The sequence below is a fragment of the Corvus brachyrhynchos genome, unplaced genomic scaffold (genome assembly GCF_000691975.1).
Source record: "Corvus brachyrhynchos isolate BGI_N302 unplaced genomic scaffold, ASM69197v1 scaffold219, whole genome shotgun sequence".
NCBI lineage: Eukaryota > Metazoa > Chordata > Aves > Passeriformes > Corvidae > Corvus > Corvus brachyrhynchos.
In genome coordinates, this window is record NW_008240034.1 from 472,388 (window position 1) to 484,869 (window position 12,482).

The 12,482-nt window shown below is 42.6% G+C and overlaps 1 protein-coding gene across 1 annotated transcript in view; it reads right to left on the reverse strand.

The window, feature by feature from the left end:
* Positions 1-12,482, reverse strand: part of ARHGEF18 (Rho/Rac guanine nucleotide exchange factor 18) — a 49,023-nt gene that overhangs the window by 6,529 nt on the left and 30,012 nt on the right. The window contains exons 17-30 of the mRNA XM_008641052.2: positions 12,351-12,482; positions 11,496-11,621; positions 10,126-10,243; positions 9,119-9,367; positions 8,210-8,286; positions 6,278-6,456; positions 5,801-5,892; positions 5,304-5,492; positions 4,514-4,651; positions 3,427-3,542; positions 2,970-3,026; positions 2,423-2,470; positions 1,387-1,854; positions 325-649 (exon numbers count right to left, since the gene is read on the reverse strand). Of these exons, the coding sequence (XP_008639274.1) occupies positions 325-649; positions 1,387-1,854; positions 2,423-2,470; positions 2,970-3,026; positions 3,427-3,542; positions 4,514-4,651; positions 5,304-5,492; positions 5,801-5,892; positions 6,278-6,456; positions 8,210-8,286; positions 9,119-9,367; positions 10,126-10,243; positions 11,496-11,621; positions 12,351-12,482 (2,314 nt within the window). The remainder of the gene's footprint in view (positions 1-324; positions 650-1,386; positions 1,855-2,422; positions 2,471-2,969; positions 3,027-3,426; positions 3,543-4,513; positions 4,652-5,303; positions 5,493-5,800; positions 5,893-6,277; positions 6,457-8,209; positions 8,287-9,118; positions 9,368-10,125; positions 10,244-11,495; positions 11,622-12,350) is intronic.

Here is a 12,482-nt window from a genome sequence, read left to right on the forward strand (position 1 = left end):
CTTTTCCTTTAACACTACAGTTAGACAAGAAGATTTTTACATCCAGGTTTAGAACCTCTCACCACCATTCTGTTGTGTTGGAATACATGACTCTGTTTTCAACATTATCCCTTTGGGTTATGTTTCCAGTTTAAATAGTACAGACATGTTAACTCCTAACAGGATTTTAAAGGGTTAAGAGATTTTAACTGCAGCAAACACACTAGTAACTTGTAGCATATTAATTTCTGGGTTCCATACAGAGGTGTAACTGCAGTGTTCTGTCTCCCTGTGATCCTGGTGGAGATCACAAATGCATTTAAACAGACTTAAAATCACACATACCTGAACTGTCTGTCCTATGAGATGCTTTGTTCTTGCCACCTTTCTCCTTGCTTCCTTTTGTGAAGGTGGCCAGCTTGGTGGGGATCTGCTGCTGGACTGCAGCTGGTTTCTGTATCTGGTTGGTTGCACTCAGGAGATGTATTGGCACTTCGTTCTTCAGGGAGGGCCGGTTCTCCAGGGTGGTGCTGTCCCTGCGGACCAGGTCCGGCCGCTCCAGGTACTCCAGCCCGGCCACCGAGCTCACTCTCACTGAGGATTTGGAGCCAGCTGGAGACGGTTCCACCCCTTCTCCGTTGAAGCTGATGGAATGACTGATCATCTGGCTCTGCAAGAGGAAAAAGGCATTCTAAATCAAATAGGGATTTTCATCCTCTCCAGCAAAATGAGGAGAGACCACCCCCAGCCCTGAGAGCATGAAGCACTTCCTCGTGCAAAGCAGAACAGGGCAGACAAAGCTTAAAGCTTGCTGGGGAACAGAAAGAAGAGCAAGAGTGTAAGTCCCTGGGACATGGAAAAGAACCTCAGGAGCTCCAAACTGCTTAATATTGCACCTAGGAAAGAGCAGACTGCACTGGGTGGTAACAGTGCAGAGAGAAAGCAGGACTTTCAGAAAGTTTCAATGAACCAATTTAATCAGACCTCCAAATTTCTATTTTCAAATACAAGAAATGTTTTTAGAAATCAACTGTACAAAATGCTGTTGATGAAGCACAGCTTCTGCAATCACTTGCCTGCAACAGGACAGTTCCTGAATTTGAAAACTGCTCAGTCAGCCACAACTGAAAATATTCTCCATTTATTGGGGAATAATTATTCTCATTATTCTCCATTTCTATCTTTTTAAAAAGTATTCTCATTGCCAGACATTTGGGTGGAACTTCACAGACACTGGGAAACTGCCACGCTCTGATCTCTCAGAGCAGCCATCACCAGCTACTTCAGCTGATGGTTCCAGGAGCCCAGTGAAAAGGCAAAAACAGGTTGGTGCTGCAACAAGAGCAACCTTCATCCAGAAGCAAGAGGATTAATAGGACTAAAACTCTGAGAAAGCCAATCCCTCACCTGTCCCATTTCTGGAGAGAAGGTGCCTGACACCGTGTTCTGCTTTTTCAGCTTCTTTTGCTGATCTAGGCGCTCCTTCTCCTTCTCAACAGCTCTCTGGGCTTCCCGCAGCCTCTCCAGGTCATGCTGATAGGCCTCCCTCTGCCTCTCCAGCTCTTCCCTGTCCTGGCTCAGCCTCTCCTGCAGCTGCCGCATCTCCTCCGTGCGCTCCTGCAGCCGCGCTTCCGTGAGTTCAAATTCCCTCTGCTGCCGGCTCCTCTCCCGCTCCAGGCGCTGCTGATCCAGCTTCAGCTGGCTCTGGAGCTTCTGGACATTCATCAGTTCTTCTCTCTGCTTTTCGAAGTTCCGCTGCTTCTCCTGCTCCAGCAGCAGATTCCCTCGGGTGGACTGTAGCCGGTACTGCTTCTCCCGGTCTGCCATGGTGGCTCGCTGCACCTCGATGTAGCTGTCCTGCTGAGATATCACGGCCTGCAGGGGGGAAAAGTCCAGCATGAGGCACCCAGGTTCAAAAAACATGCACAGCTAAGCAGGAGACAACAGCATCTACCAGGTTATGTCACAGAGTCTTTTGTTTTCCAGAGCAGATCTAAATTCCAGCTCGTACAGCCCATGGTGACTGACATGACATTGAAGATGGTCAAGGAAATAAATTATGTTTATGTGTGTCAAACTGGACATTTCTTGCACCTAGAATTGTTACCCTGAATCAAAACAGTCCAAACACTGCTGACTACAAGGTAAAAGCAAAACCAACTAATTCATATACACATGTGTATGAACAGTGAGCATGGAGAGCAGATGGAGCTCAAAGCAGCAAAAGAATTAAGTGAGCAGGAAAAAGGAAATCATTACTTAAGACAACAGCTCTAACACTTCCTCCGAAATACCAGGCACAGTTTCCTTGAGTCTCAGGTCTAAATTCTGCACTTCACTCCAGCTTTAGGGGATATTCTCAAGGTAGCTCCTCTCCACACCTGCATAAATTTTATTATGTTTACTGCCTAACAAATCTCTTGAATAGTAAACAGGGGTTTACCTGAAGACTGAAGAGCAACTGTAACAGTGTCTGTATCCTTTGGACAAGCTGAAGAGGAGAAAAACAAACATTAGGCACTTGAGCAGAGCTCTGTTTTGAGGCATTCGACTGGTTTTTTAAATTTTTAAGCAGTGAAAATAATCCATGGTATCTGTACAAAAACACGCACAATGGAAGCATGACCACCAGAACACTCTAACATAGCAAAAGCCAATATGCAGGCACAAGGAATTTCAGTATATTATCCTTGTGCAGATGTGAATCAGTGCCCAGCAAATCTCCCTGGGATTCCACAGAGAAGTCCTCATCATCTTCTCTTCACCTGAGCTATTTAACCATCACTTCCTCCCATGCCCCAGCACTGAATCACTACACAGGTACAGCCCTCACAGGGATTCAGAGGCAAGTTTGGCCAGTGAGCTGTTAATGTGCCGGGTTCCAGAGACATTACAAACACTGAGTTTTTGGTGGTTTGGTTTGGTTTGGTTTGCTATTATTATACTATGGCTATCTGCCACTGGATTTCTTAACAGCAGAAATAACATACCTGAGACTCTATGGTGGGCTGAAAACCACTGCTGTCATCCAGCCTTGTCCCATCACTCTGTAAGGGAGACAAAACCAACATTTGTGCTAGGGACACTTGTTGGGCACTGGCAGTGCTGCCAGAACAAGCTGGGATTGCTCTCATGCACTGAAGGACATACATCAAAAATACTGAATTCATAAGCCAAGCGGAAACAGAAGCGTGGTGATTAAAGCCTGTGTTAATGGTACAGCAGCAAATGAGCAAATGGAAAACTGAATTCTTGCCTCTCAAGTGCTGAGCTACCAACTCACCCCACAATACATCCTTAATAGAGCCAAGTAATTTTACAGACAAAACTGTTCAGTCCAGCCCTGCCAGCTATTACAACTTTTAACTCTGTGAGATTTATTCTGCACCACTATCATGATGAAGAACACAAGGAAAAGCATTTAAATCCCTCATAAGCTCAACATACGGTTTGAGATCCTTCTTCTGCATCAGAAGAGGGGTCATGAAGTTGCACATCTGAACTCAGTGCAGGGCCCCTCCAGTCCCACTGCCTCTGGTCACCACTACTGTTCTTCCTGCCACCTGAAAGAGGAGAGGAATATGAGGAGCTCACATCAGCACAGGGCCTGGGATAACTCAGTGAGTGACACAGCAAGCAGAAAAACATGGTGATTTTGAACCAAAATGCAACTGCATGGCTTCTCCATGCTGATCCCAAGTGGATGATCAGGCAACAGTGACACATAGGGCTGCTCAAAAAAGTTTAAAAACTTGAGAAGACCGGGTTAAGATAAATAGGGAGGGTAAGTTCAAATTACGTTACACTATTTTAAGTGAAGCAACCACAACGTCTGCATGAAAATAATCATGGAACACTGGTTAGCAGGAATATTCCAGTCACAGCAGCACCACTGTGAGTGTGGAAGGAGGTAAGGGGAGATGGACCCCCTGTTGTAAAAAGTACATGACAGATGTATGGAGCCTTCAGAGACAACAGAAAGTATTCTAGAGATTAACAACCAGTGAAATAAAGGCCATTCGCTTTTTCAATTAATGCATGAAGCAAAAATGGAGATAAATAGTATCTGGTTTTCTCTCTTATTTCATTAATTAACTGATAAATCATCTGTGCCAAAAGGACAATTTCTATTATCTAAGGATTCAGCAAACCTCTAGTGACTGTGCAGATACAAAGTGGAAAAAAGTGTTCATGACTCAATAACGAAAGCAGACAGCTGAATTCAGATTTTCTAAGCTTTTAGGTCAAGCTTATTTTTTTAAACAAAATTAGAAATCTGTGTGGAATTGTGGTAATTAAAAAGAACAGCTTAAAGTAGTGCCCTTAGCATAACACTGAGAGCCCTACTCTGCTCTCTAGTGTTGGTATCAGGAGCAAAAGATCCAACATGCTACTACCACATGCTGGAGATTTGCTCTTGGAGATTTGCTCTGATCTTCCTTCTGAAGCTTCCTTATATGAGAGCCTCAATTCCTCGTTCTTATTCTCTGTACAGTAAAAAGCTCATAAAAATGCTGAATGTTCCCTTTCTTACTTTTACTTGAAACTGAGGGACTACTGTCATATCCTCCAAAGGTCTCTCCTCTCCGGGGCAGTCCTGACCCAGAGCCATCCTCAGGCTGACAGGATGCACTGCCAAAGTGAGTGAAGATAAAGTTCTGGAGATTTTCAGCTGGGGAAGAGGAGAACACTTCATGTAAACAGCCATGTCTATGCAGCAATACAAGTTATCACACTACTGAGTTTAAAAAAACATTTCAACCATCAAGTCCACTAAAAGTTCAGGCAGTCTGAGAGATGTCCTGCAGAACAGATGAATTTTCCTTTGTGAGTAGCTCTGGATGACAGGCTCTTCATATAAAGATGAGCTCTTCCTTAATTGCAAGTTTGATTATCAAGCTGTAAGTGTTTGTTTTCTCTTTTTTTTTTTTTTAAATAGAAATTATGTTTGGGCTTATTTTCTTTCTAAACATGCTATCTTTAGATAGGCTGTTTTTAATAGATAACCCTCCTATAATATTACATTTCAGGACTGTGTATTATTAGAGCACTCTGTTACCCTTTCTGAACAGACTCATCCTAAGATTCCACTGGTTGATCCTTAAAAATAAAGCAATCCAAGCTGTGCAGGTCTTCCACCTAAACCCACAAATGCACTTCACCTTTGTTGCAGATTGGTTCTGAGAACGAGGAAGTCTGAACCGTGTTACATAAAAGCATTATGTTATTACAGGACGATTTTCAGGGCCTGTACTTAGATCCTGGGTGCTTATCCCCACCCCAGCACCTGAGTGAATGCCCACACATTCCCACATTCCATTCACCTTCAGTCACTGCAGACTTCAAAATCGCCTCTCCTTGCAGATTCTCTGAGATATCCCCCCGAAGAAGCAGCCTGGCTCGGGATCCTTGGGAATGGTCTTCAAAGCCATTCACTTCAGACATTTCCAGATAAATCTGTTGCTTCTCAGTGAGACTTTGCAGAATCAGGTCATCTTTCATGTTCAAACGCTCTGAAGGAAGAAACAAATTCAGTCCTGCCTTCCTCGTCACTGTCATAGAACCATGTTCAATTTGGGAGATTATCATTCATTTTATGGTCAGAGCATCAAATGCAGAGATATAATTAACAGTTAAGGAGAAACTTATGGAGCAGACAAAGCTTATTAGACTTCTTTAGCCACTATTTCTACAGAGTCTTACAACACCTTGAAAGACTTATGAAGGAGAAACTCGGTCATATCTTGATAAAGAATTTGACAGTCATAAATCACAAATAATGCTGGGAAGCAGCTTGTGGAATATATAACTAAGTCATTACCCTGAAAATCTTTTAACTTCGCAGCTCTTGCTTCAGCCAGCCTCCTCTCTGCTTCAGGTTCATTAAATGTTCCTCCTTCTTCATCAGGACAGCTGTCCAAAGGCAAAGACAGATCTATGTTTGATTTGCATGTTAGATAATTTAAAACCGTCTCAGGATTCAACCTGAAGCTTTTGCCTCAGTTGTGGTTTATCCTGGGTGTCAATCTTCTCCCTTTTCCAAAGCCCTGTTGCATTTGACATCAGTGAACCAATTTTTTTTTTTTTTAATAAAAGCAGAACAAAGTCTTTGACTGGTTTTTATTTCATCTTTATCATGGCTTCTTCCCAACGAACACAAACAGAATTGCACACTGAAGTCTTACAAAGAAAGTTTAGGGAGAGTCAAATGGATTTTTAAGACAAATTTACACCTGTGAGTCCTGTGAAGAGAAGACAAGCAAGAAATCAGGCCCTCCTGCTTTCCCTCCTCCCTTACCTCTCCACAGCCCTGCGGATGTGTGCCATCCAGGAATTCCTCTCCTCTTTGGAGCTGGTGTGAATTTCATACATTTCTGGTCCTTTTAAGGAAGCGCTAATTAAGAACATCGCCTTTTCCTCATTAGCTACCTCTCTCACAATCAATTTTTGCAGTGAGATAACTGGTGGCTTAGAGTCCTGTAAAATAAAATACCATTTACTGCAGGACATTATATGTGTATTTTAGCAATTGTGTTTCCTAGCTCCCCCCACCTCCTATTTATCCAGAGCCACTAGGAGCTGTTACATCATGAGATAACTCTGACCTTTTGACATGACACTTCTGATGTTGTTATTTTTTTACCATCAATGAAAACATGGAACGAAGAATGTACATGTCAAAACCAAGAGGTCTGGATACCTGATTGAATATTAACGCCTGTGTCAATTTAAAGATTCCCACTGGGCCCCAGAAGTCAAGAACGGGTTTAAAAAATTTTGCTCAAAAGGAGGCAAACCCAAAATTTGAAAAAGAAAACAAAAACCTTAATGACACATAGTGAAGTGAAAGGAGAGAACAAGAGGAAGTGTTAGAGGTTTTAAGTTGACTACCAAAGAAATAAAACAGAGGTGTTGGAGAGTGTCAGGCCCTGATAAAAATGACACCAGGTGACAGGTAGTGTATTGTATAATGAGGATTAGCTGTCAGCCTTTGCAGTGAAAACACATTTACAGGAGGGGTATTAGTTACTAAAAACCTCTCTAGGCTTCCTACAGCATAGCTCCAACATATGCAGCCTAGAAAGTTCCTTCCCAGGATAAAGCGGCTCTTCATGACTGCTGAATCTTCACAGAATAATCTAGAGCCATGATAAGAAGCAAACACCAGGAACACCACTGCTGCCAGCTTCTCTGAGCAGCTGTACTGCAATTCCAGCCACGAACACAGGTCACTGGAAAAACAGAATCACTGAGCAGATCCATTTGCTCCTCTCACTTGATTTATTTATGGAGAAGTGATATTAAATTTCAAATGAGCTGTATACATACAAAGATGCAAAAAAATTGGTCCGACTCTAAGTGTAGAGCACGTTTCCAGAGGGAAAAAAATCCACCACACAGCACTCTGTTCTGCATTAGAAGGGTAATTTGAAAAGCAGTTGTTTGTACAGCCCTGAGGTCACCAAAATAGCTTTTGCCATTAGAATTCAGCTCTAATATTAATGTCTTGACAAAAAAAATACATCCAAGAAAACAATTACATGAAAGAGTTTCTCTGTTACAGGTTCTACTGCAGCCATCAGTGAACTAGACCAGGACAAAATGTACAAATTAACTTCTCTGAGGACACCTGTGGAAATACCCTAGAAAAGCAAGTGAATCCACTGAATGTTCTAGAGTGCTGCAGTAATAACATGTGCATTTAGTGCTTATTCCGTGTATTTCAGGAAAGTTCTCTGCCCCCAGTAAATCTCAGGGCACTTTGAACACAGTTACCACGTCCCTAACCAAGATGGCAGATTCTTTCCCTGCACATCAAACAGAAGTGTTTGATTATTCCATTTATTTGCAAATGTTTTTCAAAGCACAGTTCTAGCATTTGCCATGTCCATGACTCGTATAAAATCTCAGCCTAACAGTTCAGTGAAAGGCAAAGCCACAGCACAAGAAGAGAAACAGGAAAAACCATGGGAGATGTGGTAGCTACAACTGGCCAGTGCAAGGAAATACTGGTTTGCACTGGGAGAGTGAGAAAGGGATTCATTCAACAAGTACCAGAATGGCTTCAGAAAAAGTGATTCTATAATAACTGGCTGGTTTATTCACCTAATTTTCTTTCTGAACCTCCTGTAACAAGTATCTAACATCCCTAATCATGCTTCTTCCGTAGTTACTGTCACTTTCATAAATCCTCTAAGTGCATGTGTTAAACAAGGAGAACAATACCTACCACTGAGGCAAATGTGTATTTTTGGTCCTTTTCTTGTAACAGCAGAAGTACATCAGTAAGCAGGACTGCCAGAATATCTACAGTAACAAAAGAGACAAAAAAAAAAAAAAGAAAGTAAGTCATATTTTAAAGCAGAAAGACTAGTCCAGATGCAAAAATCCCTTAACTTATGTTTCCTGCAGGCCAGGGAATAGCATGTCAACATTTGCAATACTGGGTCTGCTACTGCCTTCCACTTGGGCTGTCCCCAACCAGACTGCACCATGCAGAACCAGCTGATTTAAACAGAGCTCATTTAAAGCTTGAAAACACCCACACAGACATCCTACACAAGGACTCCAGCACTCCAGAGGGAACATGTCTCCCTCAACAGCAGATTCTTCTGGAACTGCAGCCATTCACGTTCCCACCTACTCTTGGCTGTGTTTTCTGTGCCACTGAAGCTTCTCCTTAAAAACTTGAGCAATGAAACTGCTCAAATATTCCCTGATGGCCACTGCTTTGATTTTCTGGCAAATGCAGAATTAAGTGTCATGGGGCTGACATGACACAGGTTTTGCAAAGTGTGAAGGAGAGCTCGCACAAGATAATGCCTTTCCACAGGAGACTAAGTCAGGATGACTCAAAGCTTTGTCATCCATCTGAAGACCTCCCTCTTGAATTGGGAAGCAGATCAGCCAGATAATAAGCAAACAGCATAAGGAACTTATCATGCACCATTACAGAGATGCTTATTGGACAAGCCAAGAATAGAACAAGTGCTATTTCCTCCAATATCCTATTAAACAAGCAGGTTATTGTCATCTTATTTTATACCCAATCGATCAGTAATAAACAGTTACTAAAAAAAACCAAAACCAACATAAATCTTGTTTCCCAGTTGTGTTTTTCCCCTTGCTGGTGCTTTACCTTTGAGCCGCCCTGATGCAGCTTTCCAGTACAGCATCCCATCCAGGAGGAGCCGCCTCTGGCTCATGTCATCTTTCCGGAACAAAAGCCCATTCTTGAATTTCCCAGATGATTTCAGCTCCATTTTGTGCATGATCTCCTTGAGTCGCTGCCCCTTCTCACACTCATTTACCATGGCATCTACATGGGTGATGGTGTCCTTAATTAAACCAAGGGCCTGGGTCAGCTCTTCATAATCTCTAGTTCCAGCTAAAGGAAAAGAGAAGCAGTCAGTCACATTTTCAACTCTGGAAGACATGAGACATCCAAACATTTTAGCATGAGGGCTCCACACTGATGATCTAACAGTATTTCCTAAGAGCTTAAGTTTAAAAATGAAATATAATAACCTAAAGCTCTGAAAACCTAATGAACCAACAGGTTTAACTACTATGGGTTTGTGGCTGCAGACTTTAAATGCTGCTCTTCTCCTCTGAGGAAAGGCTGGGAGAATTGGCATTGTTCAGTCTGGAGAAGAGAAGTTTCAGGGTGACCTAATTGTGGCCTGAAGGGAGCCTACAGGAAAGATGGAGAGAGACTATTTACAAGGGCCTGGAGTGACAGGACAAGGGGGAATGGCTTTAAGCCGAAGGAGGGCAGAGTTAGATGGGATATTGGGAAGAAATTCTTCCCTGGGAGAGTGGGGAGGCCCTGGCACAGGGTGCCCAGAGCAGCTGGGGCTGCCCCTGGATCCCTGGCAGCGTCCAAGGCCAGGCTGGACACTGGAGTTTGGAGCAACCTGGGACAGTGGAAGGTGTCCCCGCCTGGATGGGCTTTAAGGTCCCTTCCAACCCACACCATTCTGTGATTCTGTGCTTCTCCTGACCCTCTGAGGTGAGACTGATTTAACATCATCAGCCACCAGAGAAGTGAGAAAGCAGGTACCAGCCTGTCTGAGGTAAGAACATGCAAAACATGGCAGAATAAGGATCAACAGACAAATGTGAGGCTTCCAGGAACCATCCCACCTTCTGTGTTCTGAATGATCCGTTCCACCAGGACCGGGTACTTGGTGATGCGCTGGGTGACCAGGAGGATGCACTCCTGAACACCCAATCTCCTCACGATGGAACAGTTCCCAATTTTCTAGAAAACAAGACAAACTCATCACACCCACTGTGCATCTAACATGTGCATCTAGTGGGTTAGAGTGCTTCTAACTCCCTCTCCATTCACGTATTTTCTGTCCCAAAACACTTCTGCAGACTAGACACAGCACCATGAAATTAGCTGCACTCTTCTACTAAAGCAAAACCGCTGACAGCATTCAAAAAATTGCTTTTATTACTGGAAAATATCTTGGGTATTGTTTTCAACTACTGTTAAATAAATGTGGAGTCAATCAGGGAAACTTCCAAACCTGAACTGTGTGACTGCCTGTTGCTAACTGACTGACCTTTACAACAGGGTCAGACCTTAAATACATAGAAAAGTACTGTGTTTTTAAAACTAGACCCAAACATCTACCAGTCAAATTAGGTCAGTAACGAAGAAATTAAATGTTTATTTTACCATTGTATGTTCCCCAGTAGCCTGGCCTACAGAAACCCATTCCTGTTTAGAAATGGAGGACTGTAAAGTTAATCTGACTGCAGCTACAGCACACACCTGGCAGCAGGAGAACACAGTACCAAGATCTTTCTCTGCAGGGATTGAGACTACATATTTTAAAACTCTGGTCACTTATTTAGTTCCTTGAAAGTGAAGGGCTCTCACTTTAAAGGCGCCTGGCTAAGACGAGCTATAAGGATAGAGCTATGCTGGAAAGTTCACACAGTATCACTTACTGGTGACTGGAAAATGAGGATATTTAGGCCTCTGCAAAGCCATCTGAGATTCAGGTTACAGCTTCCACTTGGGCCGTGTCTCTTCAGCCCTTCCTATTAACTGCACGTTCGAGTGTGCAGCAGATCAGCAAACCACCCTGGAGCCAATCTTCTGGGTTTGGAAAGATGATGGCGTGAGCAAAACCTAAGAGTGCCTGCTTTTTCTACAGTAGCTCATCAACAGCACTTATCATTGATTTAATTTATTAACAAACCAATTTACCCTGATGGCCACACAGCAGGACAGAGCCCTGAATAGAACAAATACTCTACTCCCCAGTCCTAGGTGCTCTCAAGAGCCTGCCTCAAATGGAACACTTGCTAATTGTGGTTTTGTCTCCACACAGCTCAAAAGATCTAGAATACAAGAAGCTCACAACCCACCAAATAATGAGAATACGCCTCTAATCCTGCTCATTCACATTTGAGGGATCTTCAAGTACAAAACAAAGCCCAAAGCAGTGAAGTATATTTTGCACAGTCAGAATAGGAGACTTCTGGTTACTGTTTACCTTTATTAGGTTTTGGAACTTCTTATTGCTTTGGAGCAGGTCTTTGTAATGGCTAACAGCTTCATTGTGTCCACAACAGAACACACCATATTTTTCTTTCATTCTCTCCCCATTTTCACCTGAAAACTAATTGGAAATATAAGAATGAAAGACATGAATCATTCAGAGTAAACCTAACTCCACTATAAACCCCAGGTTTAACATGATTTTTTGGTGACTGATTTCTGAGACATCTCTCCTGTATTTCAATTTCTTCTGTACCAGAAATGAGAGATTTATGCAGTGTGACATGTGGGGGCTTGGAATACCACAAGATAACCAAATATTAAATGATGGTTGTCATTATGAGAACTTTTAAAAAGGATTTCTGGACCTCTGCACTTAAAAAGTCTGTGAACTGTAAAAGTTGAAGGGCAAAAAAAAAGGTCATGATATGTGATAGAAATTGTTGCATCTGCTCCGTGCCAGAATGGTGCTAAAGCTGCCATGAGTTCAAAGGATCCTGACTGTATTTTTAAAAGATCAGAATAAAGAAGTTTGGCATTATCTGAAGGAGAGCCAAATTTGGAATGGACACCAGGAACATGTTACTTTACTCTTGGAATAGATGAAAAATAGACCCAAACAAGTCACATATCCCACAACATGTATATGTACATGCCCAAAGAACATTGAATGACCATTTCATGTTATTTGTGACTAGATATATTCCTGCGAGTCAAGCTCTCACATTAACTGGGAAGATAACCACAAACCCAGGATGAAATAAATCTTTACATCACATAACTCTACCCTCACAGGTAGCTTTTTAGAAGCTTTATAGTGTCAACATCATTGGTAGGATTTAATTCACACCTGTTTTACCAAGAGGTCTCCAATGTTCTGGATGATATAATTTCGGTCACTGCCTTCTTCCAAGGATTCCTTTCGTCTCTCCTTTAACTGGAGCAGGAATTGCCCGTGCATCTCCAGCTGCTCCTCCACACA